The 24081-nt window shown below is 39.5% G+C and overlaps 1 protein-coding gene across 2 annotated transcripts; it reads right to left on the bottom strand.

Annotated features, from left to right (window-relative positions):
* Positions 1-63: 63 nt before the first annotated feature.
* Positions 64-19542, bottom strand: tuft1b (tuftelin 1b). 2 transcript variants are annotated; one of them, XM_024798430.2, is made up of 13 exons: positions 19291-19542; positions 18221-18277; positions 6264-6341; positions 6046-6138; positions 5856-5927; positions 5642-5707; positions 4635-4718; positions 3724-3834; positions 2334-2557; positions 2017-2122; positions 1634-1717; positions 1037-1128; positions 64-931 (listed from the first exon to the last, which is right to left on the bottom strand). In XM_024798430.2, the coding sequence occupies exons 1-13, from the start codon at positions 19399-19401 to the stop codon at positions 859-861; spliced, it is 1251 nt and encodes a 416-aa protein (XP_024654198.1). In that variant the 5' UTR covers positions 19402-19542; the 3' UTR covers positions 64-858. The 2 variants fall into 2 exon arrangements, with proteins under 2 accessions (XP_024654198.1, XP_024654199.1); XM_024798431.2 differs by lacking the exons at positions 18221-18277; positions 19291-19542 and adding an exon at positions 12189-12352 and having other exon boundaries at positions 6269-6341.
* Positions 19543-24081: the final 4539 nt, after the last annotated feature.

Genomic DNA, 24081 nt, shown 5'->3' with positions numbered 1-24081 from the left:
GGTCATAGAGGAAGGATATAGTAACCCATGATTTAAAAAAAAAAGCGCTGTAAATCAACTGAGTCAAATAAACCATTTCTTTTATTAAATTTAAATAAAACTGGACAAAGTTTACAGAAAAGTGACGCAGACTGAGCTTCAGGGTATCTACACTCTTCACAGTATAAAGTAACTTTCTAAAAATATGCATCCTGGAGTGCAACAAGGTATTTGACAGGAAGAAGCAGCAAAGTCAATGCGAACAATGCATAATTATGTTAATAATCAAGCAAAAATAAGCGTAATTAAATATAACCTTTTAGCACAAAACATGTTTGGCCTGTACAATAAGCACGTTGAGGCAGTTAGTCTGTCACTGCGCAGCTAAAACAAGGTCAAACTTAAATCAAAATAGTATGACGATTGACCCAATCTCTCAGCTAAGCGTGAAACAAATTTTGTTGCTGACATCATAACCGCACGCCTGCTATTGGCAACGTGGTGCAAAGCACTGAGGAATTTGACCCTGAACCCCGAGAGTGACTGTGATCATGAAAACACTAAAATCACTGTGATTATTCGTGCATTCGACCCTAGACTAGCAACAGCGTTTAACTGACACGCCTTATAGTTTGACCTGTTGAAACAGCTTATTCAGATTCTGCATGGATCCCTGTTTGTTTTGAGGAAACCAAAAGAAGGTACAAAGAACAGCCCTAGAAGTAACAACGAAGTATCGACAGAATGTGCGTGAGGTTTGCTAAAACAGCCTTTATAAAAATACAATTAAAAGAAAATCACTGCAGAGCTGCATTTTACATATATGGTTAAATATATAAATATGTACACAGTATTTAACTCCTTTGGTTGTCTCTCCAATCATGATTTGATCTCAATGACTTTGATGAATGGGAGGGCTTTGCTGCTCTGAGTTGTCGGTGTCAGCGGTTTGCTGCACAGAGGTGGGGGAGAAAAAGAAATGTTAAGAGATTATTTTAGACATCTGACTGTAGGATGACTAATAGAAAGGACTGTAAGTTAGGAAGTGATGGCTCACCTGTAAACAACCTCTGGTTTGTTCTCAGTAGATGAGGGTGGAAGATCCTGGCCTGCCAGGTAGTACTCCATGTGGTCATGCATTTCTTTGTTCTGTAAACAGGAACGGGATTAACGACGTTAAACGGCGCATTCTTTCGGCTTGACACAGGCACAGCTTTACTTCAAACAACAAAGCCATTTTATATTTTCCTACTGTTGGCAAAGCCCATAAAAAGACAAAAACCTGACATCGATAGTCTGTTTATGGTTCTGTGACCAACACCTAATTTATTCTGATGAACTTGTAAATCTATAATTGCAAAAAATATAATTTCATTGAAATAATAGGCCAACGAATTTTTCTAACATGCCTGGGCACAGCCAGGAGCAAAAAGTGCATTTTTTTGAGCACCACCTTCTTTTATGTGTGCCATGTTTAAGGAACAACACAGGGGATAATAGACTCTTTTTATCATGAGATTTAAAAAGCTCATTTAAGAAAGCTACAGCTGTTTTTGATCATCTTTTGAGCAAAGAAAGGCTTTAAAAACAAAAGAAAACAGAGATAAATTCAGTGATTCAGCCTGTTTGCATTTTTTTTTAGAAAGTTCCTCACCTCTGCTTCCAGGAAAGCCACCTTCTCCTCCAGATCCCTGATGGCTCGATCTCTCTCCTGGAGAACCGTGCGGGAGTTCTGGAGCTGCGTTATAGATGCAACAAACAAACAATAAGAGACCGTATGAATAACACAAGATGCTTGTCTGCTTGAAGCAGATGCATCATCACTTATTTATCACCAGCGGTTCTGCTTCACCACATGCTTCCGCTTGGCTTCATCCCCCCAAATCAATTCTACTTCATGTGGCCGCCTCCTCAGAAATCACATTTTCTCATTAGTGGCTTCCTGTGTGTGTGTGTGTGTTTATGGGCAGCTTGCAAGTCTGTGTGTGTCTGTGTACACTATGCACCACCAGGGAACATCCTTATGTGCATAAATACCTGTTCGATCATGTGGCGGACCTTCCTCTGCTGACTCATTAACATGTCGTCAAGATGATGAATCTTTTCCTTCAGGACAGCCACCTCCTTCTCAAGCTCTGCACACCTGAAAGCAGATACATGAGAAAGCTTATATACAGTCAAGCACGTGAGTAAAAGATGTATTTCTCTTTTACTGCAGGACATAAAAGTGGCTTTCCCTTAAATAACGCAACATCAATCAGATAAGATTTTATAAGATGCTCTCTGGGCAGAGCCTTTCCTCATTATTGGTTTATTAGAAACTTCTTCTTTTATGAGTCTGCGTGCAGTCTTACCTTTGCTCCTTCTCTCCTGCTTCCTCTCCGCCTGCTTTAAGCTGCAGCAGCTCCGCCTCTCCTGCAGCCATCTTGTCTTTGAGGATGCCGTTCTCGATCTCCATGTTTCCCAGCAGCTTCTGCAGCTCCTCCACCTGTTGACCTCTCTCTGCAGACTGCTCCTCGGCCTTCTGCAGCCGCTCTGTCTGCTCAGCCAGCTGTGCCTGATACTCGTTTGATTCGGCCTGAGAGGAAAATCAAAGTGTGAGAACTTCCTTCTGGTGTGCTATAATATAAAGTTTGACCTGAGTCTGGTTTTCATTGATTTGATAAGGCCGATTCACTGCCACAGTTAGTATCCCTAAGATAGCTGAATTAACAAATTGTAACTCCACGTATTTTTTTCACTCATGTTGCCACCTGAGTAGAAAATGCGGCTTAGTTGGAATCCCCCCAGTTTCATTTTATTTGCACCTTTTTATTGCTTTTTGTTACATGAGATGTTCAAAGTGTTGAACTAGTTGAGGCAAAACAGTGCCTGCTCAGAAATTATGCATCTATTCTGAAGCTTGTCCCAGTCACTGGGTGAAAGGCGGCGTATACCTCGGGACAGGTATCCAATCTGTCTCCTTAGGGCTTCTTAGAAATGCTAAATTAATGATTCTAAGCTTTATTAATTTCTCCTGGCAGCATTAAAGAGAACCTGTTATGCATACAAAAATATTCTTGGACTCTACTAGAGTAGTTTTATGTGTTCTTGATCACAAACATGAGGTTAAACAGCAGATCTGTGTGCCCTGGATGACCATATTAAGGATATCCTCCCTCTATGATCCCACACAGAGCTACGAGTACAAAAATGCTGAAACTGAGCATTTAATGCAGTCTAAAGCCTGAGCTGCTGGCTCACAGGTATTGCTTGTACATACTTGACCTCACCACTTGAAACTTTCATTGTAACAAAGTACATTTGATATAAAAAATCAGGATAATTGATCCCCTTTAGCTTGATAAGTGACTGTATGTTTTGTTTTTAAATGTATTGTTCTCGGCTATTTCTGTCTAAACTGAATTCAGTCAAAAAAATTAATGATTTAGATAACTTCCTAGTAAATAATGTCTCATATCCTCCTGTTGCGTAATTTTGTTTCGCTGGAGTCACTAACAGTAAAGAATTGCATATGTAAAGTAAAGTGTTTGTCTTCGGGCGGTGCCCCTACATGTCCTGACAGATGAATGTACTGCAGAGCAAAGATCCAAACAGTGGAGGATCACAAGATGAGGGATGAAATCCAAAGATAACACTGACAGATAACAAGGACGATTAAAGGAGCAAGAGAGCATCAGAGGGGTGAGTCATAGCTGCAGTGGACAGGAAGCTGTGTCACGTTACTCATCTCCTGATACAGACCTGCAGTATGTCGATCTCCTCCTGATGCTGCTTCTCCATCTCCTTCAGCTGAGCATACAGGCGTTTGGTCACCTCTCTGAGCCTCGCACTCTCCTCCTGATTATCCCCAACCTGAGAGTGCACACACACACACAAAGAAAGTGCTCAATTAGATTTAATCTCACAAGCCTCTTGAACCAGAGGGCTCAACATGGGCTAACAAACTGATAAAAGAGGCTGCTGATAGGCCATTTGCTTTGTGTTTACAAGGCTGCATGGTCTAGCCTGAGGTAACAAAATCATTTAGACAAGGAGCTGTTAAACTCTACTCAGATAATCTTTTAACTCAAGGCTCCTATTTGGGAAGACAGAATGGTTTCCTCTACCGGAGACACAACACATCTAATGCACTGTGATACAATCTGAAACCACTTAAAGGGAAGTGTAAATTGATCCTACCTTACCTATATACGATACATAGAAGATACTGGGTTTGACTAGCATGCACACACACAAACACACACAAGCTTTCTTGCAGCGCCAACACTGCTTGCTTGGTAGATGGTGTTGAATTACAGCAGTTGTTATGATCCGCCAAGTCGAGAATAATGCATGGGAAAGACAATATCTTGTGTGTGTGTGGTAAGCTTTGTTATGAGCTGATGAAAGCCTGGGTAGCATTTTCTCTACAAAAGCAGGCAGTTGTCTGGTTTGAATCAATGAGGAACTGCTGCAGGGACAGGCATTTTTTTCCATCACGACTGTCATTTGAATAAAACTTTGAATGCATTCAAATGAACTGCAGCTGAAAGTGACTTCTTCCATTTCCCCATTTCATTCATCTCAGACTGATGAATAATCAAATGATAAAGGCTACACACGGGAGCGCCTCAGAAGAGGTCAGATAATTCTGCAAACTACGGCGAGCTTACGTAAGCATCAGTGTGGACGCCGTTGGCATTGATGACACCTGGTTGGCTGGTGGGTGCTTTGACTCTGAAGCCATTGGCTGGACGCTGAATAGGAAAAAGGAGCAAACGGGAGGAGGAATTAGTGCGGAAAAAGCTGCACATAAAATGGAACAGTTCAGGTCTACACAATTAATATTGTGATACGCTGTGTTTGTGTTTAAACCAAGAAGCAGGAGCACTAAGGTGTTACATAATTTGGGTATTCCATATGTCTGCTTTAAAGGCCATGCAGGTCTCGTAAGCCTCTTAGGTTAAGAGAAGGTGACCCACACGCACAGTTCAACACTCACAAAGACCAAGCAGCAACCTATGAAGCTCTAAAAGCTGCAGGTCCTGGAGTGACTGCACTCAAAGGTCACTTTCTATAGTCCCATGTTAAAAACATTACATTAAATTAAATTGCACTAAATACACCTATCAACTAATTACCCACGTTCAAATGCAGTTACAAGTTTATGCTCAATAATAACATCTTCTTTATCTGATATGCATTTGGTATTAAACTGAAGGATACAGGCAGATATTTCTGTCTTTGCAACTTAAAGAAATTGCATTCACATCGAAACCCTGCCAAATAACATCTAAACTAGGCAAGTAATTTTCCAGTTGTAACTCTTGCTTAAATATTCTATCATTTATATGGAGGCTATTGTTAACCACTAACTCTGCTCAGTCATTTGCATTTTACTTAGATGCTGCCACCTATTTTAAGGGCAAAGCTCATCTAAAAAAGCTTTTTATTTTATTTTATAAATGTCATGTAGATCTTGTAAAATTGGTAGATATTTACTGTAGATCTTTACTGTTTGGTCAGAGGAGGAAATTAGCCTTATATGCAGCACATATATATACATAACTTGTAATATACTTAACCTTTTGATCCTTTTAAGGCATTAAAATCACTATTCTTCCAAATTGCCGGACCAAAGATAATCTGTTGAACTGTTTCTGAGGCAGAGGGTGTGTACCTGGTTGTTGTTGCCATTCTGCCTGGCTGCCATCTGCTGTCTCAGAGTCTTCAGACAATACCTCACCTAAATACAAAAACACATCAGGCATTAAAAAGATGTGTACTATGCAGAACCACAGGTATACCCTTGACACAGCTGAACGCTGTGCTTAAAGAAACACACTCTGCTTTCCACCAATAGCTTTTCAGCTTTGACTTGTCCACACACTGACCTCCTGAATCTGGGACACCTCGTCCGTAAGCATCTTGACGCTTTCTTCCGGTGGGTTTTTTCCAAGGTAAAACTGGATGACACAGTGACCGCAGCATGTTAGTAATATGACTGTAGTTCAGTTAAAACTGAAGTGTTGAGTTGCTCAAACTTTATCAATAAACATGAGCAAGCAAAACAAGCTCACATACTTTGATGACTTCAACTTCTATGTGAGGTCTGACTTCAACTTCGTCTTCCTGCCCTTCAGGTTTTTGCGGCGGCGCAAATTCTATGGTGCTCTCCTACATTCAGTATAAAAAAACAAAAACAAACACAAACCCTCATATGTATATATCAAACTTCCCATTCTGCATTCCTCTTTTTCTCTCAGTTAACAAATAGTTTTAAAACTGCTTTGAAGTTGTACCTTACTGTTGTGCTGTTGTGAGGTGTTGCCTGTCTGGTCTCGACGTTGTAAGCTGAGTCTAAGCTGCCTGCAACGGTCCTGAAATGAAAGATGAGATAAGATGTGCTAAATGAAGCATCGGGAAATGAAGCAGGGCTCAAAATGAAAGTCTCAACTGAAAGACAGGGTGGAGCTGAAAGCCAGAGAGAGAGAGCGTTTTTATTGAGGTTTCTCCTTGGATGCCACACAGCTAAACTGTGAAGCCTAGCAACCGCCAATGAGGAAACATTTCCACTCTGCCCTTGTGGCCAAGTCTGGTGATTATGATCAAACACTGGAGAAAATGAAACCAAGGCTGACCAGTCAGGGACAAAAATATCACAACTCAAAACATCCGTGACTGCTTAGTCACTCCAGAGTCAACGTGTCGCCTTGGCAACGGAAACAGAAAATACGGAGATTATTTGTCATGCAGGCTTTTATAAACTAAAGTTTATATAATACACACACACACACACACACACACTGGAAATTCCAGAAAGATTCAGATGGTTTGACTAACATAACTCATGGCCAACGTAATTCACTGTAACTGTCCATCTCTTCTATTGTATTCTAGTCTGTCCCACTCATTTTTATAGTATCTGTTCTGTTTGGTTTGTTTTGATCAGTGCATCATGCCTTATGTTTGATCCGAGAGATGTGACCTCTTCTCTTGAATCTACTGCAGTGCATTGCATTCTATTTTGTAGATATTGTTATATATGTGTATACTATTCTATTCTATTCTATTATTTTGATATATCGCCTACTTATATTTCAGTTCAGTTCTAGTTAATTCTGCTCTCTGAATGAGGCAGTAGGAATCCCAGTAAATGTGCCCTTGTGTGGATCATCTCCTTAAACTGTCCTTGCCAGTTATTGCTGCAATAGTGTTGCATCTTGTTGTCCTAATAAGGCAGACACTCCCGCCAGTGAGAGTACTCTTTCACTGGAAGTACGTGTCATTGTGTGCTGATCATGACTCTTTAATCTACGCTCACATGCTAATCAGCGTGACTTGCTGTAGTAATTCGTTTTTGAGGGGTACTTTTCATTTTTTTCTCCCACAAACATAGACACAAATACATTTAACTCACCCGAGAAAGTCAGCTAAACCCACCTGTGATTTTAGTCAAACCACATAACAAACAAATGCTTAATATTGTAAAAACACGCACTTGTGTGGGCAGGGATAGCTCAGTAGGTAAAGTGGTCGGCCCATGATCGGAAGGTCGGCGGTTCGAATCCACTTAACGGCTACCCTGAGGTACCCCTGAGCAAGGTACCGTCCCTACACACTGCTCCCCAGGCGCCTGCTTAGTGGGCTGCCCACTGCTTCACAGAGTGAATGGGTCAAATGCAGAGAAAAACAAGTAATTTCCCCATGGGGATCAATAAAGTATCCATTATTATTATTGTCCTTGGGAACACCCATTTAGTAGGATGAAGGTGTATTTGTGTTGCTTTAGTCCAAGTATGCAAAGAAAACAAACGGTTTAGTCCTTTTGACAAACAAAATCCCCTGAAAGTGAAGGATAACACTCTAATTGCTGGTGAGCTACGTAACAGTTCATTTTTATCTTATCTCCAAATCCACTATGTCTGGAGTGTATAGCTCATGTATAGTTTGTCCCCACCCTACAGTATATGAGCATATGGAGTGCTTAATATGCTAAGACATTGTGTAGGCCGAGCTCCTGTGAAAACACTGTGTGCTTTGTGGTTCTGCTGTGCACGCTGTCATCAGTGGCCTTAATTAAATTCCGTGTGGGCGTGACCACAGAGGGCAACAGGTAGCTGCAAAAATGGCGCACAGCTTAAGAGCCTGAGGCAAAAATAAAGCTCTTGCACTGTAACTGTCTTCTTCGTTTAGTTTAAAAACTTGAACTTGTAATCCTGTAGTAAATACCCAAAACTATTACTATTATGACAAAAGGCTAGAATATGCTGAGTTAGTTCAAACACTCCTAATAGCATGAGTTTGAGGTATGCTGATTTGTTTACTTGTATTGCGTACACCAGATGTTTACAGCTGCTGTTCACTGGTTTACTGATCCCCACATAAATATGTTTCTCCAGTTCCAGCCTCCTGTTTTCCATCACAAAGGTATTTTAGCTATTTCACAAGCATTTGAGATGCTTGTGTTTCACAAAATGCAAAGAGAGCAAAGAACCAGATGTTTCTCCCTCTCTGGTTCTGCAAAAGAATGCCATAAAACTCCACCTGAATCATATTTTACATTTACACGCTATTTGTTCTATAATATTCTCACTATTAATACCACCCTGTTTCATCAGTGGCACCCAGCATGCTTTTGAAATAATTTAGTAATGTTTCTCACACATTGTTCCTACTTACACACCTTTAATTTGCTTGCAGTGAAAATGACACCTGAGAGGCACTGACACGTACTCTACATACCACAGTCTGTCGTCAGCTTTAAGAAAGCATTACTTGTGAGCACATGGACACACATACTCGAGATATAAGGGACACAGTGTAATCCTAAACAAGCTCGGGGTTTAAACTTGAAAGGCACTTTTAGTCAAGAAAACCAGATGGAAAGTAGAACACATCCTAGAATAAGATATTTTGCTCTTTTTTCTTACAGATTTTGTTTCACATACAATAACTGGCAAATTCATTAGTCAGCCATGCCTTCTTTCCTGTGAAATCCCGTTTAACCGTGTCAGGCTTCCAGTAATTCTGTGGCAAGGCAGTTGGGGGTACACCCACTGACTGCTGGTGGTTTGTTGATTAGTGGCTGCTCATCACGATGGTCACTGGGATAAAATGAAACTGTGTGACTGAGTGGAAACAGATTTCGGATTCTGGAGTGTTTCGGTGCATGCATGAACATGCCACGTTAAACAACGCATCAAATGTGGGGAACACATTTGGCTACTGACGTAAGCGACCAGTTCTCTGTTTGCAATTCAAACAAATGGCTTAGCTTGAATGGCAGCTCTCAGAGCGCGATTGTGCCACCTGAAAACCATCAGCACAGAGGCGGTGAGAGGTAAGCCAAGTCTGAAACTTTGATCTGAGGGAGGGACACCTCGAGGGCTTTGCTCTCAACAGAGACGCAGGCAGGATCATGGGACAGGCGCACCCTGGGCGGAGCTGGCAGTGTTATGTTTTAAAAGTATCACCTATAGAAATATCTGCTTTAGACAGAATGCTAGGAAACCAGATGTCACTCTCTTTATGGCGAACAAAGAGCCAGAAAGAAAATAAAGAAAACTCAGCTGCAAAGTTTCTTTTCAGGAATCACCCCAACACTTAAAAAGTCCCAAAGCCTTGTTGCAAGTTGTTGCTTGTAAAAACTTCTGTCTGCACCTGCCAGTAAGTGTGCACTTTGCTAACATCACAGCTTAGCCGAGTGGAGACACCATCATTGTTATAAAGCCTGCCACTAGCACAAGGGTCTTAGATGGTCTTTTCTGCAGAATGATACACTTGCCAGGGTAGTTTGTGAATTTAAATCTAAATGTCCCATTAAATTTTGTTATATTTAAAAGATTTGTACAGCTATCTCCTAAACTGGATGACTTGCATAGACTTGCATTTACAGATTGTTCGATATAGTTCCACATCATCAGAGCTACACAGCTCCACTATCTACATGTATCTGCTCTATGGGCATGAGCTAACTCACGTTTTTAATGAACATAATTTTAAAAAAAACCCTTTCATCTGCTCTGTGCGTTTACAGTGCAGATAATAATCTGCTTCCACTCTTGAGACAAAGAGGCAGACACTTGGGAGAGCAGCTTCTCCAGGCTTGTCTGTGCAGCTCAGGGCTTCTGTAAAAGCCTGACCTCATATAACTTCAAAGCCTTAAGAACCCAGAGCGTGCAAAGTCAAGTAGCCTTTTTTGCACAAAGAAATATTATCTTTACAAATATAACTGTTTCATTAGGTGGGAAAGCTCATGAAAATAGTTTAACTGATCATATCAGAGCCACTGAGGGACGTGCTTTTCTATGGGAGTTGATTGATTTTCCTTTAAAGGCATGGAACAAAGCACTATTAAATAACTGTTTTGTGCAACATGAAGTAGAACTAGCAGTCTGCAAGTAATCAGCCAAAAGCTCATGCTTCAGACTGTGCTAAATGTTTTGTTTCAGGCAGTTTTTGGGTTTTTTTTGCTCTTGGCACTGTGTGATGTCACAGTTCTGGCTATGAGAACAGCACTCTTAACCACGTGGCATTCGAACTTTTCGATTTGGTGTGTGAGAGCACAACAGCATTAACAATTACTAACAATTTAGTTACTAGTTAAACAAATTATTACGAATCTCAGTGCTGTGACACTAATAAAGACGTGAAACATTAAATGCAAAAATGCAAACAAAGTGCTGAGATAAAGGTTCTGGTAAAAAGACAAACTGTAGCTTAACTGTGTAACTGAGCAGCAGCAGAGAGCCAAAAGGGAGAGTCTGTTTTCTGTCTCTAATGTCCTGCATTCAGCATAAAAAACAATGGAAGTGGAATACTGAGAGGTGCCAAAGCTACTGTATGCATTTCTAGTTCTTTTTACCTCCTTTAGTGGAGGGTGTAACTTCAGTGATTCATATAAAAGGATGAAAACAGCTCATATTGTGGAGATATGGAGTTTACTACTATATAAGAAAAGAAGTAATTTGACTGGAGGAAAGAAAAAAAGAATTTTATTTAATGGAGATCATTTTTTTAACAATGATCAAAATAGTTAATTATTCCTAAACCCGTAAAACTGTTAACTGAGCAGATTAAGATTGGCTTATCTCAGACCAGAACACAAAAGCATGAGGGGGACTTGGACAGTGTAAGCGGAGTGGAGCAGAATTAGGTAGTCATTATCTCTGAAGCTGAGATGATCAAAGACTCAACAACACTGCAGATCACATCATCATTATTGGAACAGACTCACAGGAGACATGAAAACAGCTGTTTATAAATCTGTCCAGCCTGACTCATGAGTACTGATTAGTAGGTGGCATCACAGCTTCCCCTATACGAGTCTGGGCTACCAGAGCATCCCTCTATCGCCGGTGACCTTACACAATCAATAGAGGAGCGTCCCACCAAGGGGGCAACTAACTCCTCCATGACTGCCGTTCACTGATCTGGAGATGATGTCATAGTGAAAGGATAGAGCAACACCGAATAAAGGATCAGCCACTCAGAGATCATTGAAGCAAGCTAAAAACATTGGAAAGGGAAAACCAGGCCGAGCAGTAACTCACAGCACGACTCCCCGAGTTCACAGCCATGTGTGAAACCTACCCATCTCCACTACCAGTCAAAACAGACGTGTTTTATTACTAAGCAACAGGCTAAACACCTTATGAATGAAGACGTAATTATCTGCTTAAAACAAGTTTTTGTTATCCGCAAATCCTGCTCCACCAGATCGCGCACGCCATACACATTATAGGTATTAATATAGACTCGTCTCATGAATAATCCCCAAAGAATATTGAGCTAATACAATGAAAGCTGAATCATTTTTTTTCATGACACAAGAAAACAACTGACAAATAGGAGGTGTCACTTTTACAATTACTTTTATGTAACAAGTTAAATACCGCTGCTAGCACGCAGGAGGTGAGAAGAAACTTAACAGAATCAGGTCAATTCAGATTGAATAATAAAAGTTTGGTGCTTGCTTTTCGGAGAAATCGTGCTGATCAAACAGACGGCAATGTTCATTTAAAGAATTTCCTTGCAGAGATCATGTATCGACTGGTCTACTGGGAAGACAAAGCTAAATGAATCATCTGCCAACCACCGCTCTATACTTCACCATGCAAAAGCAAAATATTACAACCACAAGAACCATCACAGACTTTACCCTCATAATAATCACCATGATAATAATCACCATGCCACTTTATCTCACAAAGAATCACACTTACATCTACCTGGGCTGAGAAAGTTGTCTAGGACTTTTCCCAGGGATGATCAGGCAGCTGCGATCCAGACTGTCTCTATCTGTGTGACTAAGTACATGGGAAGCCACGGCTGTCTTGCCTTACATGGCTGGGCGAGGCTGCATCAGCTGCCCAACCCTTTTCCCCCCCCCCTCCAGATTATTCTCCCGTCAGAGCTACAGCGAGAGCGCCAGTTCAAGGAGGCATGCAGTTCAGAGCTTCCCTGCAGGACTGTGATGTTAAATACAGCATGGAAAAAACTGGAGGGAGCATTTCCACTGATTAGATTATAGGGGAGACCGGGGATAGTTGTAACATTTTTGACATTTCTGTCTGTAACTTGGAGCTCTTTTAAGGTAGTGGATTCAAAATGTAATGCAAAGTATTTACATGTCTCTGCTATTAAATAGTGCAGCTATTTTCTCTGCAACACAATTACCCATTGCATGGTATGGTCTCAAACACAAAGAGTGAAATGTTACAATTAACCCCATAGTCTGGGTTAGTTGTAACATATCCTGGGGTGAAATGTAACACAATGAAATAAGGGTACTGACAAAATATTAATATGTAATCTTTGTTTATTCAACACATGAATGCACTTAGAGCCATTAATGTAGCTGTGTGTGTGTGTGACAGAATGCAGAAATCTAGCTTTTGAACATATCCCAACCCCCCAAAAAAGACAAGTTATGGAATTTTCTGCAACTGAATATTTCATTAATTTTGGTTGGTCTTCCTTGAGTTTGGCCTCATTGGCTCAGTGGGCATTATAACCTACAACTCTTGCACCAATTTTGAACATAACAATGAACCTGAAAAAATGTAGTTGTTCACCAGCATCGCAATTCCATTACTTTTTATCATGGCTTACCTTGGTGTGGTTTGCAAAGTGCTTCAGAAAGATGAGGAAATCTGTTTCGTGCACCCATCCTGATTTATTTCCACTACCAGTACTTCCTACTGGTCCATCTCTGACACAGAGGTCTGCATAATGTATGTGTGGGAACACAAACAGTGGAGGAATTGTGTTGCCAATGGCATTAACCGCATATACAAAAGCGACCAGTGAACCTCTCTCTGCTGATGTCGTTGCCCCAACTTGTTTAATATAAGTTAAAGTGATAGTGTGGTAAGTTGTAACATCTGCATTATTGTTACAACTAACCCAGACTGTTGCTGTTACAACTGACCCAGACTCCTATAGCCATGAACTAGCTAACATTACAGCCAATGGCTAAAACATTAGCACTAAAGACCTACACAGAATATATCCCCATAGACATACAAATAACATAATTTAAGTTTGATGAGTTTAACTGCAAAGCAGATAATGCTATTAGAAATTGAAATGAAGTAGAAAAACTTACTTTTTGGCATACAAATTACTTTTTTTGGTGTTAAATTGTCTGTTTTTGACAAAATGTGCTGATTTTTCACATGTGATAGCAGAACTGAGTTGGGCATGCACAGGATGAGTCACATCATTTGAAACTTAGCCCTGATTGGAGAAATTGGAAGTGTTGCAACTGACCCACGTTACAACTATCCCCGGTCTCCCCTACAGAACTGTGGACTAAAAACTTTGTTGGCGTTGAATTTAAACAAATATTACAATGATCAGCTCGAGTCTAAACATAAGAACCTACTGAGCTTTTGTTTTAACATCTTTTGTTGATGAATGTGACAAAGGAAAGCAGTTGTGATTACAATTTTACATACACTCATCATGGGTATGAATGTCACGCTAATTTTGGGCATTTAATGATTTCTTTGATCTGTTAGTATCTTAATGTACGCATGAGGAATGACCTCATTTATCTGCCACATAGTGACAGTGGTAGTTTGCAGCACACTGAGGAATGTGTTAAGAGTTACATAACAGAGATTAATGAAGTATCTTTATATAACGAGTTACTGGCACGGTGCGTGTGTGCAGAGCAAACAAAACCATGCAAACAAAAGTCAAATGCTGCACCGACCAAATATGTTCATGTTAGTGCATGTTTATCCAGCTATCTTTGACTTAGTACGCACATCTCCTAAATGATATTAATCCTGATATTCTGTTACATAACGTGTTTCGTGGCCATTTGAAGCTTATAATGAAGCCACAGTTCAACTTACAATCAACTAATCATTTGTTTTGTCAAATGAGGAGACAGCAGACCATCTAAGAAGGACTCTTAAACATGCTTATTTTATGGTTTCTTTGTTATTTTTTGTTAGTAAACTAATGATCTAAATCTTCTGGTTTCCTGTTGGACAGTACAAAATCATCAATTGACATATTTAGTCTTTGGAAAGTTGTGCAGGACCATTTTCACAATTTTAAACAATATGGGGTTTCTACTTTTATAGAGTATCAACAAAGCATTTTTACTCATGTTTAACATAGGGAAAAGTCATATATACACGTGCTCTGATTTAGTGATATATGTACAAACATATGTAAAATCCCCATATTCTTTCACTAACTTCTAAGTGCTGCTTTAACCTCGGTTCACTGTCTTCCAGCTGTCATTGTCATTCAGTTGTTTTTGTTGATGTGTAAGTAGTGCCAACATAACCTTTAGACGTGTTTGCAATACAAACAAAAGACTTGCATGTGATCTCTCCCACGTCGCTCTCCAAGTATATCGTGGAGCTAAGAAAACCACATTGGAATCCAGCTAAGGTATTTTAATAACAACCTTACCTAGAATGCGCTTGTTGTTCACATCATGTTCACACACATGACACAAGAGACCCTAAAATTACCCTTAAATTACCGTTACCATTACTTAATACAAAATAAACCTCTAAATGTATTTAAATGGGTTATTTGAGGTCATGTTTAAGGTGAAAAAACCCATGTTTTCTCTGCCTGATATATACAATATACAGTACACAATATACAATATACCCAAAGGCTCTTATCCTGGGGTGTCAAACTCCAGGTCTTGAGGGCCGGTGTCCTGCAGGTTTTAGATCTCAACCTGGGTCAGCACGCCTTAATCAAATTATTAGTTCATTACCAGGCCTCTGGAGAACTTCAAGACATGTTGAGGAGGTCATTTAGCCTTTTAAAGCAGCTGTGTTGGATCAAGGACACATCTAAAACCTGCAGGACACCAGCCCTCGAGGCCTGGAGTTCGACACCTGTGGGTCTCAGGCTCTCTGAATAAGAAAACTGGGAAGATTTTTGAGACAAAAAACTAACATTGCACTTTTACTTCTAGCTATAAAACTACAATAAACCGCCTTAAATTGTTTCTGATGGCACTAAACCTATTCTAAAAAGTCATAGCTGTAACTCTTTCACATTAGGTGGCCTTAAAATACATTTTTATGATGTAAAATAATCTAATATCGGCTATATTGGTGGATTTTCTTTTTGAAAAGTCGGGGGGAAAAGAACAGTCAATTCAAGGTGCTTTATGTTGAAAAGTAAAGATTTTGTATTCTGGGGAAAAACTCAGTAACCCCATATGAAGATGCACTTTGTGACTGCGGGAAGAAAAAGTCTCTTTTTACAGGAAGAAATCTCCAACAGAGGCAGCAATCTGACACAGCCGGTTTGGGAATGAGGTAGGGAAGAGAAGATAAAAGAATAGAGAACATAAGGAGGCAGGACAAAACACAGACAGGAACAATGTTCTTTGGACAGATTAAACCAAAATTAAGATGTCTGGCCCTAATGCAAAGCACTACATCTGGAGAAAACTAAGCACAGCATATCAGCACAAACACATCGTATTATTTGACAGGCATGGTTGTGAAGAGGCAATTCAGAAAATGAAATAATTTGGTTGCTTTTATTTACTTTTTCAGCAATTTATTTCACCGGTTACTTAACTGAATGTGAAAACACTGCTGTCTTCTCAGCTGCATGCATCTGCTGAGACTATAGTCAAGAACGATCTCAGAACAGTCCACACAAACAAGATCCCCTCCAAACCACAAACAGTTCTCATATGAATTTGTTGCACCAGATCTATCAGTAGAGGGAGAAAAGCTTGAACAGCCTGAGTGCATTTGTTGGGAAAGATTTCTGCTTCCTGCCAAGAGTCTTTATAAACAAATTATCTGTTCATTCGCGCTGCCACCATGCACCACATGTGGCATCACAACAGGACTCGACACGTATAAAATCATTGATTTAAAGCACTAAATTAATTTAACCGAGATCTTGACAGCATCACGCAATGTTTAATGTTTTACTTGGCAGATTCACAATAAATAGTTGTCATTTTATATCTACAAGGAAGCATCTCAAGAAAACAATGCGCAAGACAGTTGGAAGAAAAAAAACTGATTGATTGCCAGTGATCATATTTCTACTTAACTACCAAACCAACAAGTACCGGCACATTCTTAATGAGCGCTGTGACGCTCAGAGTTCCCTGTAAATTTGACTTTCTTGAATGTCCGGTCACCTGCTTTGTCATCCTTCTACAATGGCTCGAAAGATTACAGTTACTGTATCTGTAATAAAAAACAAAAACAAATGACGGCTAGAGGCTATAATTGTTCACTGGTGTTTAATGAGTTGATAGCGTTTACATTTCCCTTGTGTGAACACATCAGTTCATTCTTAAAAAGTTTATTGTATATGGTCACGGTTAAGGTTCATGTGTAGCACTTCCCTTCTCTACTTGATCACTCTAAGCATTCCCAAAAGCACTTCTTTATACATGTAAGTGCTTTCTATGTAAACATCATACACACACATTCACACGCAACTCAGTTTGAGAAAGACTGGAGACTGGAGCAGCCAAGGATCGAACCAGCTTCTGATTGGAAGAGGATCCGTTCCACTTCCTGAGCCCATGAGAGCAATATTGGTGTATCTACAATGGTAGTGCTTATTTTTCTGTGCAGGCGAAGTTATTAATAAAACTAAAGTCAAGCAACAAGAAGCACTGCAATACAGTGGCTGGACTTGCTTGAGATTTTTTTATTCTTTGAAATCACAGAACATTTGGAATTACTTTAAATGCTTTTATTGCTTAGATTTTGATTTCTTATACACCAGGAATATTGCTATATGTGACATGAGAAGTATACTACCTTTAGAAGTTGTTGATGCAGGTGCAGCATCACAGTTTTGGTTTGGATTGCCATATGTGCTATTAAATTCTGCTTTAAAATATATATGTGCTGCAGTTAGCATTATTTATAGTTTATTTATAGTAGTCAAATTTCTTTCTGCAGCTTCTATAGGATACAGCAGCAAGTTTTTAGTCCAAAGGTGGGCAATTAATTTCCTTAAGAAGCTTATAAAGAGATGAAATGAATATTGGTTAATTTCACCAGTTAAATAGTTTCTCATGCAGCTCCTTGGGGAAATTAATTGCCCACCCGTGATCTACACTATTGTCGTGTCCCTTGATTGAAGTGACTTCAGCATTGGTGGTCAGCCCACATCTTTTGCCATTATTCCACTTTTTAAGTAAACAACAAGAAAAGTAAACACTGCATCATATATTGAGTACCTCAGCACAGGTGAGTTATTTATTTATTTAAAATAAGAGTCATTAGTTAAATAGTCGTAGCTTATAATTAACAGTGTTGGCGGTCTAAGGTGAGTAGAAGGGTTTACTCAAATTTTTATTAAGTATTACTAAAAATGTTCACGATCATGTCCCCACACTGTTAGAGAAATATAGACATCAGTCCAAGGATCCTAAGTCTCATCTTAAGTGATGTTGTTAGATTTGCCATCTTTATAAAAACAGTCTGCGTTGTGTTCAGCAAAGGAAACGTGATGCAAATATGGTGAACGAGGATGAGGAAGGATAGATTTTTGCTTTAACGTCACATTATTTTACATAGTTCATGTGAGGTTGTTATTATTATTCTTATTTGCGGGTAAAAGTTTCGCTTTCATATGAAAAACTGCTTTTAAAAATTGGGAAGTCTAATGGGAACTATGTCATTGTGGACCAAAATGTGCCCAGTATGAAATCCGGGTGAGTGCAACGCTAAACTTAGTAGTTAGTGCTTTTAAACCAGTGTCACGCAGCATCACTCACTTTAGTTTCGTCGTCCTCTTCTCCCTTTTCCACCGCCCGCGTCACGCCGCCGCTCATCTTCTCGTCGGGAAGTGTCGACAACACATAAAAATAAGTGAAAAATCAGAGCTGTCCAAAGTTACTGGACACGGTTTCTTTGAGTACTGTGTTTTTACAGACTCTGCTCTTCGCGAGTAACTGTTAAATACGATACACGCCCGTGGAGAGGTGGAGAGACCTGGACCCCGCTGCGCTTCTGCCTCCCTCTGCCGTCTGTCTGACTGTCCAGGTGCTAAAGTAAAGCAGACCTGCCTACCTTATGCAAGTGGAATGCACTGAACCACGGTGTAGCCCATATTTACAATTGCTGACATATTTTCCAACATGACCATTTTTATTTTGGGCTTAAAGCTGTCTGTATACTTACTCATATTTCAGTGTTTTTCCTAGACACGGGATATTCTTCTTCTTCCCATAATAATAATAGTGGATATGATGACGAGTATCTTAACGCTACTCGACCTATATGCTATTTAACACATTTCTCTTTCAAGGCACATTAGCAATCATTAAGGTTTCTTGTCTTATAATGGATTATTTATGAATGAATACAATGTTGTCACTAATGCTGAATGAATGAATATAAATGAATGGCTATGTCTTATTTGCCACAATGTAAAAATCATTATTTGCCCTTATAAACATGAAGAAATAAATATGAGTAAAATGCATCTGAATTTTTCCGTTTTAATATTGTGTAAACAATTTTCGCGATTTTCATTTAGTTAGTTTAGTTAGTCTCTTTTATATTGAAACAATTGGATTGCATGTATAAATAAAGGTTAAATAAAATAAAAAACTGAAAATATGTAAATATATAAAATAAAAGTTTTATTTACTCATATAATTAAGCAATAAAGAGCACATGCTTGGTACAAACTGACTGTATGCCAATTAATTACATGTAATTTGACCGGATTCCGTTGAATTGAACGTTTTACGTTCTTGTGTAACAAAATTATATGGAAAATTCAAGTGCATGGTGATGGCTTCTTTGCTTTCGAGCACATTTTATTTAAATATTGTCTAACCTCTGAGAAGTTGATGCCACCTCCATCGGACAGGTATTTGGTGGCACTTCTCCTGGACCATGGCATTTTGTGTCCAGCCCCCTGTCTGATCTTCTTCCAGAAGGAGCCCATACGCCGTCTCTCTTCATCTGTCTTGTCAAAAATGTTTCTCTTGCACTTCCCTGTGATATGTCCCAGTAACACAACAGTGCTGAAAGTGCAGGATCTGCTTCTTCTACACCACAGCTAATTCTGTGCTAGACCTGCAAAGAGGATATAGTCCTGTTTAATAACCATCCTGCCCTGCAAGGAGCCACCTCTCTTGAGGCCTACACTGTAAACAGGTTGAGTAACAGCAAATATATCCCGCTGTAATTGGATTTACAGGAAAACTGCTGTAACTGCATTTTATGTTAATTTGCTTTAATTATGTTTTATTCAATCTCTTTTGCATTTAGTAACAAAGGCTTTGAAACTTTTATTTTGACGCCAGGACTGAAACATCAGCCCAGATAAGTTTTCTACTTAGCATCTAGAATATGAGAGCCCTGGATCAAACAGAACATGTAACAATTCACTAACACTCTAACTTAGGTGATCATAAATTCATATAAAACATCCCGCCATATGACCTCTTACCTAAAGCTATCAGAGGCTCTATTTTCCTGTTGTCACTTGCACCCAGGAAGGTGTGGGATTAAGGGAAATGACTTTACCTTATAGACAAACTAAACTAGAGATTAAACCATATAATCCCACATTATTATTTTCCTACAATGTCCTTCCGCTCCAGTTGCTGTTTTGCATCCTGGCTTCAGACACCACTGTTACATTATTTGTCATTCACGCTTGTTTGCTCCACGACACCTGCATAAAAGTAACCACTTTGTCCACATGACCGAAATACAATGAAGGCCGTTGTAAATATAGAACGGCGGCTTTGTGAGAGGAGCTCCTGGAGGTCAACAGACTTCTGATGAAAATTCCAAAGGTAGCTTCTTTGGAAAGGTTCAACCCACGACAAACACGCACTGGCTTTCATGCATAAATGGTTTTTGTTATTCTTTGCTACCTTTGTACACTGTGCACTATAAAGTGTGTAGGTTATTTTAAAGCCTCTTTTTCTCCCACACTGAAAAGCTTGACAATAATGGAAGTTGTGGTCATGTCACACATGAGTGATCTCACTGTAAAATAACTCTGGTTAGGACTTTAGACAGGGGTGAGTAATATATGCTCAGCTCTTGCGTTGAGCTCACATGTATATTTGGACTGCTTTGTGTTTTACATGTTCTCACTGGTACTATAAATTCCTTTGATGTTATGTACTTAGATGAGGAGAAGCGCTCCATATAATTACAACTAGCGCTTGTAAACGATGCCTCTTACTTTCTCGCAGCTCGCTGATCTATTTTCATGCCACTCCTATTTTAAATGCAGAAAATTATATGATGTGCAGTTGCGTAATTTATTTACACTTAAGCGTTCAGACAAAGGCTCTATCATTAAGTGTATCCAGTCAGCTTCACTGGTTCTAATTTGAGGATAGTACATTAACAAAACAAAAAAAAAAATGGAAAAACTAAGCCTGCCTTTCTTCACTAAGGAGAAAGACACAGACGTTTAAAGAAGTGGAGTCCCTGGAACAGCTTGATGTCTTTGGTAATTACAGTAAACCACCTTAGGATTACAGGCTGAGTCTCTAGGAAGAAAACTTAGCCAGAGCTAAAAGAAAGACTCAGCTGAGCTATTCAGAGAAGAGAGAGAATATCATATAATATCTTCAGGGGAAGACACTGATACTTGACATTTGATAGTGGATTATGATCTCATCTTCATAGCACTTATTCTGCAGAGTCATTTATGATTTTAAATAAGTTTGATTTGGAAAATAATTAGTTTCTTCTTGTGAAATAATCACCCCCTCAAGTTTAAACAAGAATGTGAATGTTCTCTCAAACTCCCTGACTTCTACACTCACCGGCCACCTCATTAGGTACACCTGTTCAACTGTTCAACTTTTGTTTAACACAAATATCCAATTAGCCAACCACACGGCAGCAACTCAGTGCATTTAGACACGTAGATATGGCTAAGACGACCCGCTGAAGTTCAAAGCTAGCATCAGAATGAGGAAGAAAGGTGATTTAAATGACTTGGCATGATTGTTGGTGCCAGCTGGGCTCGCTGGCTCACCTCAGTATCTTAGAACTTGCTGATCTACTGGGATTTTCACACACAACCATTTCTGGAGTTTTCACTGAATGTTCAGAAAAAGAGAAAACACTGAGTGAGCTGGAGTTATTTCTCTGGGTGAAAATGTCTTTGATGCCAGAGGTCATGGGAGAATGGCCAGGCTGCTTCAACCTGATATGAAGGCAAGAGTAACACAAATACCACTTGTTACAACTAAGGTATGCAGAAGAGCATTTCTGAAGAGCGGATGGTCTACAGCAGCAGAAGACCACACCGGGTGCCCCTCCTGTTAGCGAAGAACAGGAAACTGAGACTACACTTAACACAGGCCCACCAAAGCATTTGCTGGTCTTGATTTCGGCTGCAAGACGATGGTAGTCATTGTGTAATAATGAGGAAACAGGAGAACTGTTTGGAATGAATCTACATATGTATGTTCGTTTTACTTAAATCAGAAAACACTTGAGTATTACCGCGGGAGCTCATTCTGCTGGATTTCATCCGTAACCCATGCGTAGCATAAGAACGCGGAAGGTCACCTTTCGCGTTCCTCAGGAACTCCTCCGGATTTGACAAATCGTCAGTGTATTATGCCTCGGGAGTGAGAACAGGCTGAGGTGTCCTGTACAAGCCAGTTCATCCGCTTTTATTCTGTAATTGTTAGTGAGGGAATGTTTTGATGCCCCATTGATTAAACATCAGACCTGCTTCACTGGGGAGGAAGAGGAAGTGGTCTAAAACCTGCTTTGCAGAGAGAACAGCGGGCCAGCGGCAAGCCTTGATCTTGTATTCCTGTTTCCGTTGTAAGTGCAAAGTTCCAGAATAACATTACTTTACCTGTGAGTCTCTGCCTGTGCCTTTGAACCTGAAATATTTACATTTAAATTCGTGTTTCCTTTACCGCTGTGCTGGACAAAGTTTTGAACTTTTCCCAAGGTTTCACTGATACCTGATACACTGAAAACAATCAAGTGTCTCTTACAAACAATTCATCCTAATTTATAAGCATCATTACCATGTTTGATACTGTATATAAATTTACATAACTGGTTAATTTTGTGGCTCTCTTGGAATGAGGAACATTTTATTGGTAGGGAAGTTAACTCCTCCCATATGCAGCACACACGGGTATGAAGAACTGTCCACACTGCTTCTTAGTTTGGTTTAAACAATGAAACATTAATAGCATTTAGTGCAGTCTGGTACCAACCAGCCAGCTTTCATAAATATGGTTTAGTAGTGTGAGTAGTGTGCTGGTGTCTCCTTAACTCTCGACTTCCTTACAGGAGGAAATGACAGAGATAAATCACAATAAAGCCTTACTTTAGTATGCCTCACACAGCACAGCAGAAATTATAGCAAAATGTAAACATAAATGTGTATTATGAGGTTTCTAATGCTAAAGGCCTGAAGATGTACTAATATATTCATATGGAGTACTGTGCAAAAGTCTTGAATCATCTCTGTTTCTCATCTCATATCTCATTGGATTTATCAAGGTCATTCCCAAACAGCTGTTAGGTAAAACCTTGGTATATCTCTGCATTGTCTGCAGTGTGTCCTTAAAAGCATGAATACATTGAAAAGCAGGGGACAAAAGACGGCGCCGCACGCCTAAAAAATATCTACAGCTGATGAACAATATCAGTCATATCTTGAAATAGGAAAAGCAAAGACCTGACACAGAATCTAAGAGATACATCTGGGCCTTCAGTTGATCCATCTACTGTCTGTTGAAGCCTAATCAGAAATGGTCTCAGTGGAAGTGTGGCTGCTGAAGAAAATTCTGAGCTATGTCAAATTACAAGCATAATTGCCAATAACTGGTCTAAGCAGCCAACATCCAAAGAAGAGCTTTGAATGTCCTTCAAGAAGTCTGGAGAAATATTCCCAAAGACTACTTAAAGCAATTACAGGGTCTGTACAATTCCAAAGAGCTTGAAAGTCAATCATTGGTATGGCCACCGTTATTCTTCAACACAGCTGGAACTCTATTAGGCAGCTTTCTTGTATTTGCCTTATATGCTGTATCTCCATTTATGATGTTTCACTCGTTTTTTGTTGTTTTTGTAAATCCTAGAATATTATCAGGCCTCAGCAGCCTGATTCTGTTCACTCAAAATATCTTCCGGCAGTTTTGTTTTAGTGCCATATTTTCATATTTCCCTGTTCCTTGGTGATGGTATCACAAAGAATAGTTTATACTACACAGAGTATTTCTGGATGATGTCCACCTGATACTATTTTAGAAAAAACAAGATAAAGTCTGTATTTTCTCTTCATCAGAGCTTATGCAGAACCAAAGGACTAAGGGGAATGATAGCAGGAAGTCTATGAGCACCTAATTATTGTTTTACCACTTAAAAAGGCTATGCCATATCTTTTAACTCTCAAACACATGGTTCCAAATTACAATTTGAATACAAATCTTTCTAGCATGTTTCTCCGACGTATTTTCTGCATCTTTCTAATGTCTGTAATAAATGTTTAAAATGCCTCCGGTATCTTTTCTTTTAACATTTTACCTGCAGAGTTTACAGGCTTTTGAAATCATTGCAGTAAAAATATGGAAACATAGGTAGAGTGTAGAAGATTTACATTATGAAATAAAAGCAG

The sequence above is a fragment of the Maylandia zebra genome, linkage group LG22, assembly GCF_041146795.1.
Source record: "Maylandia zebra isolate NMK-2024a linkage group LG22, Mzebra_GT3a, whole genome shotgun sequence".
Taxonomy (NCBI): domain Eukaryota; kingdom Metazoa; phylum Chordata; class Actinopteri; order Cichliformes; family Cichlidae; genus Maylandia; species Maylandia zebra.
Note: the sequence above shows the minus strand (reverse complement) of the source record. Positions and strands in the feature narration are given on the sequence as shown.